The following is a 5,510-nucleotide window of genomic DNA, read 5'->3' as shown; positions in this document are numbered from 1 at the left end:
AAACTCTGCTTTATTCTTCTTAGTTGCATGTTTTGGCCTCTGGCCCTGACAGATTCTGTGAACTTGTTGGCTCATTTTCAGTGCAACCGGGAAGGCACTCCCTGTTACTCTAAAAAACATGCTTAGTGTGCATGCATGACGTGACGCGCGTGAGCGATGTGAGAAGTAATAAACTTGTCTCTGTCTACATTAAGTAAATATGCATTACTTAAGGTACTACGACAAATTGACTTAGCATGGATTATCTAGCTAGCTACTCCTAGTTCACTAGATAACAGACGTATGCTACAATCGTGCACGTTTAGTGAATTTTGCACATGACTCACCTGGGGCGAACAGTCCACTCCTCGGTGGAGGATGGATCGACCCAGCGGCACCCTCTGCTCTGCTCTCCTCTCCCTATAAATCTAGAGTGCATGTATGCATTGCTCCTCCATCAATCCAAAGACACAGCAGCAGCAACAGCTACTTGTTCATCCCATATCGTCCAAGCTAGTTAGTTACCCAGTTAGCTAGCTTAGTCGATCTGTAACACGGCACACTTAGCTAGCCAGCCACCATTGATTCAGCAACCGATGGCTGCTGCGCATGCCTTCTTCTCCTTCTCCTCGGTCGAGCCACTGCTCCATTCGGCTTCATGGGTAGCTGGAAATGGTGGCCGGAGCGGCCGCAACTGTAGCTTCTTCCGCCCTTCGCCTGTGATATGTCCCGGGCCGGAGCCTGCGTCCCATGAGCTGTCGGATGATTTTGACTTCCAGGTATTGAAGTATATATTGTTGTCGTACAAACAAAGAACATACATGGCAACAAAGGTACATGAATGCAATTTGAGAACATGCATGCTTATGTTTCTTTTGAATTAATTTGGGGATCAGTTTCATACATATTGGACGTAATGCCGAGACTAGTTCTCACCATAGATGCCTAGCCCTCAATATAAACGTCGCCTTCCACCAAAAGAATCTTTTAACCTGAGTTTAGAGATTCATTTTCTTTTCTTGGAAACAGTTTGGCATCTCAAGGTAACTTTGAATATCTTGTGGTCTGCTGGTTGTTCGTGCAACATCCTAGAATGACATCTACTCAGGAACAAAGGAGAGAGAGAAAATATGTGTACTTCATTCATAATCTAATGTCGTTTTTTTTGAATCAGTACAATTTTCAAAATCTATCTTTGATTGTTGATTGTCATAAGATGTTAATAAAATACTACCTCCAGCCGAAAATACTTGTTGGAGAAATGGATGTATCTAGACGTATTTTACTTTTTGATACATTCATTTTTATCTATTTCCCTCACAAGTATTTCCAGACAGAGGATGTATAAACCTACCATACAATGAAAGTAGTTTTAATATGTTTTCATACATTGATAGTAAGATTTGGAGAAATTTGGGTTCATACTTCTTTAAGATGTCATAGATAGCAACATTAGCATGTACTGTCGGTCATGGAAAAACCAAAGGTACTTGAATGTAATTAGCATGCATGTTTATGTCATTTTTCTAATTACTTCGGGGGTTCGATTTCACACCTATCAGAGCTGATGTCACATTTGAGTCTCGCCATGGATGTTCATTGTCAACATAAATATCGCATTCAACCAAAAAAAACTCTCTTAACCTCAATTTGGCAATTCGTGAATTGCTTAAAGATAAGTTTGAATATTGTGTGTTGTGCTGGTAGTTTGTGCAACATCCTAAAGTGACATCTACGGAGATAATGATGAGAAAAACAAGTTATACACTTCATTAGAAAATTATTCACATATTTTGGAATGACCACAGTTTTAGATATACATATATATCTTGATGTTAATTTCGATAAGATGTGAACAAAATATAAACCTACGGCATCACTGGTATTTGTATTGAAAAAAAATATTGTAAGAGCTATCACCCGGCCAGCCTGAGTATTTATTCATATATTAATAGTCAAACTTGAAGAATTTTGGATGCATATTTTTTATCACATCATCTACTTTCAAACTGAGATAATATATGGTATCTATTGCACTTCTGTAAACTCTATATTTTTTATAAAAGAAGTTTGCTCTCTCTACAACACTAGGAAAGCCTAAGGAATGTTCAAGCGTTGCTGCAACAACCTCCGAAGAGTAGAGGAGGCATGTTGACAACTGTTGATCATCTAAAGCGCCTCTGCATCGACCACTATTTCCAAGACGAAATTGATACCATCATGGGCTCATGTGTGGATCTCATCCATAGTGATGATCTGCTTGATGCAACCCTTTCTTCGAGGATGATGAGGGAAGCTGGATATTATTTTTCGGCAGGTCAGTAACATACACGTTTAGTATGTTGAGTCAGATAAAAACACAAGTTTAGGAAGGTTGGGTGCAATTTGGTCTATGAAATGAATTTAGACGATAACTTTGCTGGAAAAAAAATCTAAGATTAGCCAAGTCTAATATTTAACTTTTAAGGTTTCCTTGTGGAGCATTTAAGAACCTCCCTTCAGATGTATTGTTCTCATTATTTATGACATGTGCCTAATACCCTTCTCCATGATGTTGCAGACGATGTTCTACGGAAGTTCATGAACAATAATGGTGATTTCAACCTCGGGCTTAGCAATGACATTAGAGGGCTACTGAGCTTGCAAGACATGTCACACCTCAACATGGGAGAATCATCACTCTACAAGGCAAATGAATTCTCAAGCAAGCACCTTAGATTTGCAATTAAGTATTTGGAGCCGAACCTTGCAAGATATGTGAGCCAGTCACTAGACCATCCCTATCATGTGAGCCTGATGCAGTACAAGGCAAGGCACCATCTGAGCTACCTCCAAAACTTGCCCACTAGGAACATGGCAATTGAGAATCTAGCACTTGCAGAGTTTCAGATTAAGAAGTTACAGCATCAGAGGGAAGGGCAGGAGGTTAAGAGGTATAAACATAATAAACTAGTGTCCTTCCATGATTAATTTTCTACAAGATGGTCAATATGCGCATCATCTTGATAAGAGCGTAATGCTAGAACTAGTGGTCAAATTTACTAGTTCATATTTTTTATTGCTCATGTATTCCCATGACTAAAGGATTGGTGGTTTTTACTATATGAAAATTTCCTTTTCTCAAAGATGGTGGATTGATCTGGGATTGGCTCAAGAAATACCGGCTGCAAGGGATCAAGTTCTTAAATGGTACATGTGGGCCATGACTGCCCTTGAGGGTTTCTCTTTCTCTAGATATAGGGTTGAGACCACAAAGATCATCTCCATGGTCTACATTGTGGATGACATCTTTGATCTTGTCGCCACACAAGAAGAGCTCTCCCTCTTTAATGAAGCAATCAAAACGTGAGCACTAATGTTCCCTTAATAAATAAGCTTAATGCATTTTGTAGAAGTAATATAGTTACCTTTGTTCATCAAAAATGAAGTATTAAATATGTCCAGTCAAATATACAAACTTATTTAACTTTGATGTATAATATATGCAGATTTGTTAAGATTGTTTCAAAATAAGCAATCTATGCAATATTTTCATAGATTAATAGTTTTCTAAATATTTATTGCATATTCCTACAAAAAAGTGCAAAGCATTGCATCTTAGAGATTGTTTATGACCAAAATGTCATAACTTTGCTAATGGAATAAAAGAATCATGGATTAGTTAAGACATTATACATGATATAAAAATATTTCTTTTATTGAAGTTTAAAACATAAATGCACATTTTGGCAGATGGGATCTTGCAGCCATTGATTCACTCCCAAGCTACATGATATCATGTTACAAGGCTCTTTACACAATCACAAATGACATCTCCGATATGGTCAAGAAAGAGCATGGATTGAACCCTATCAATCATCTCAAGAAAGCTGTATGTCTGCTAAAAGGCTTCTTCCTTTTCTTTAATTTGATTATCCTGAGCAACTAAATATTAACCCTAGCACCTCACATATTTTTACGTATTAAATCATTTAATTTTAATCTCTGTTAATTAAAAAACATGTGAGGATTTGTGTTAAGTTCCTTATTTTTGTATGTACTCACCCTTCCTACCCCACCTCCTCCATTTCTGATTTTGAAGATCAACCCGAACGATTTTCCTTTAAAACCGTTCCAACCCCCAATCTTATTGGCTAACTAAATAAAATAATGTGTTTACTGATAAGTCAATAAGTGTCGATTAGATTACTAACTAAAGTTACCTTTTACTACGTAATCATATTAACTAAAATGATAGGTAAATCATGGTGACTACGTACAAAATATGTGTGTCCTATTGCAATGCAAGGAAATTATCTAGTTGTATTTACAAGAAAAATATATAAAAAATTATACTCAAGGAATTAATCTTACCTTCCTTCATTTTTTCTTGTAGTGGGCAACTTTGTTTGATGGATTCATGATCGAGGGGAAATGGTTATCTACTAATCAGGCTCCTACATCCAAGGACTATCTAAGAAACGGCATCATCACTTCAGGAGTACCTCTTGTATTCTTGCATATTTTCTTCATGCTAGGCCATGATTTAACAGAGGACAACAGAGACTACATCTTCCGAATAATATCTTGCCCTGCAAAGATCATGAGGCTCTACGACGACATGGGTAGTGCAAAGGTGATAACACACCAACAATTTGTCATACATATTCTTCTGGGCACCACCAATAATTTTACCTGAATAAATTCCATATATATTTGTCTGGGTGCGCATACACGTCAACATTCAACAAATTTGGCATGATCATACATTTTTTCATCATGTAGGATGAATCGCAAGAAGGACTCGATGGATCATACAAGGAGTTGTATCAGAGAGAAAATTCTCAAGGTGACGTGGAGGAACACACGCTGGAGATAATCGCGGGTGAGTGGGAGGATCTGAATAGGGAATGCTTCTCTGGAACAAATTCAACACTATCTCATGCCTTTGTCGGCACGTCACTCAACTTTGCGAGGATGGTCCACGTCATGTATGGCTATGATGATGAGCATAGGCTCCCCATCCTTGAGGATTACACTAGGATGTTGCTCTTCTGAATCATGCAGGCTACCACGTACGAACCCAATGTTTCTGTAATAGAAATTGGATAGGAAGCCTACCATAAAAAAATGCATGCTAGCCCATTGTATGCAAGTCTATAAATGTAGTGCAACATTTTTTTCTAGGGTTGCCACGTAGGATGTTGACCAGTATCCTGCACCATTAGCATATGTGTTCCAAGTGATAAGACAATAAATATACTTTGCAAAAAAACCTAACCAGCCTGCAAGCTCATGCATGTGTTGCAATGTACGACGAGATGCATATGAAAGTGTTGGAACCGAACATATTGAAATACTTATTTGTCTATGAAATTGTGAATGTATGAGAAGATTGTTGGGCTGCACAACTTTATGACATTGTGCATGTTGCTTTAGTGCAAGAAGTGGATTAATTTTAGTTGCAGATATGCTCTCTATATACAACAAGGAAGATCGATAAACATGGGAACCCCTGGGATAGACATCTATCTTAGAAGGGCAATGAAAAG

At 37.9% G+C, this 5,510-nt stretch overlaps 1 protein-coding gene across 1 annotated transcript; it reads left to right on the top strand.

Annotated features, from left to right (window-relative positions):
• Positions 1-344: 344 nt before the first annotated feature.
• On the top strand, positions 345-5,295 carry LOC123130195 (S-(+)-linalool synthase, chloroplastic). The gene is made up of 7 exons (XM_044550148.1): positions 345-758; positions 2,071-2,296; positions 2,540-2,912; positions 3,106-3,324; positions 3,712-3,850; positions 4,355-4,594; positions 4,744-5,295. The coding sequence occupies exons 1-7, from the start codon at positions 576-578 to the stop codon at positions 5,014-5,016; spliced, it is 1,653 nt and encodes a 550-aa protein (XP_044406083.1). The 5' UTR covers positions 345-575; the 3' UTR covers positions 5,017-5,295.
• Positions 5,296-5,510: the final 215 nt, after the last annotated feature.

This window comes from Triticum aestivum, chromosome 6A (genome assembly GCF_018294505.1).
Source record: "Triticum aestivum cultivar Chinese Spring chromosome 6A, IWGSC CS RefSeq v2.1, whole genome shotgun sequence".
Classification (NCBI taxonomy): domain Eukaryota; kingdom Viridiplantae; phylum Streptophyta; class Magnoliopsida; order Poales; family Poaceae; genus Triticum; species Triticum aestivum.
The sequence above is the reverse complement of the archived record's forward strand: the minus strand, read 5'-3'. Positions and strand labels throughout refer to the sequence as shown.

What these genes read in the sequence shown, in the direction of transcription:
- LOC123130195 (XM_044550148.1), top strand. Translation starts at nt 576, where the DNA reads ATGGCTGCTGCGCATGCCTTCTTCTCCTTCTCCTCGGTCGAGCCACTG. An exon ending in CGGATGATTTTGACTTCCAG is followed by an intron (nt 759 to 2,070) that starts GTATTGAAGTAT and finishes CTACAACACTAG; the next exon opens with GAAAGCCTAAGGAATGTTCA. An exon ending in TTTAATGAAGCAATCAAAAC is followed by an intron (nt 3,325 to 3,711) that starts GTGAGCACTAAT and finishes ACATTTTGGCAG; the next exon opens with ATGGGATCTTGCAGCCATTG.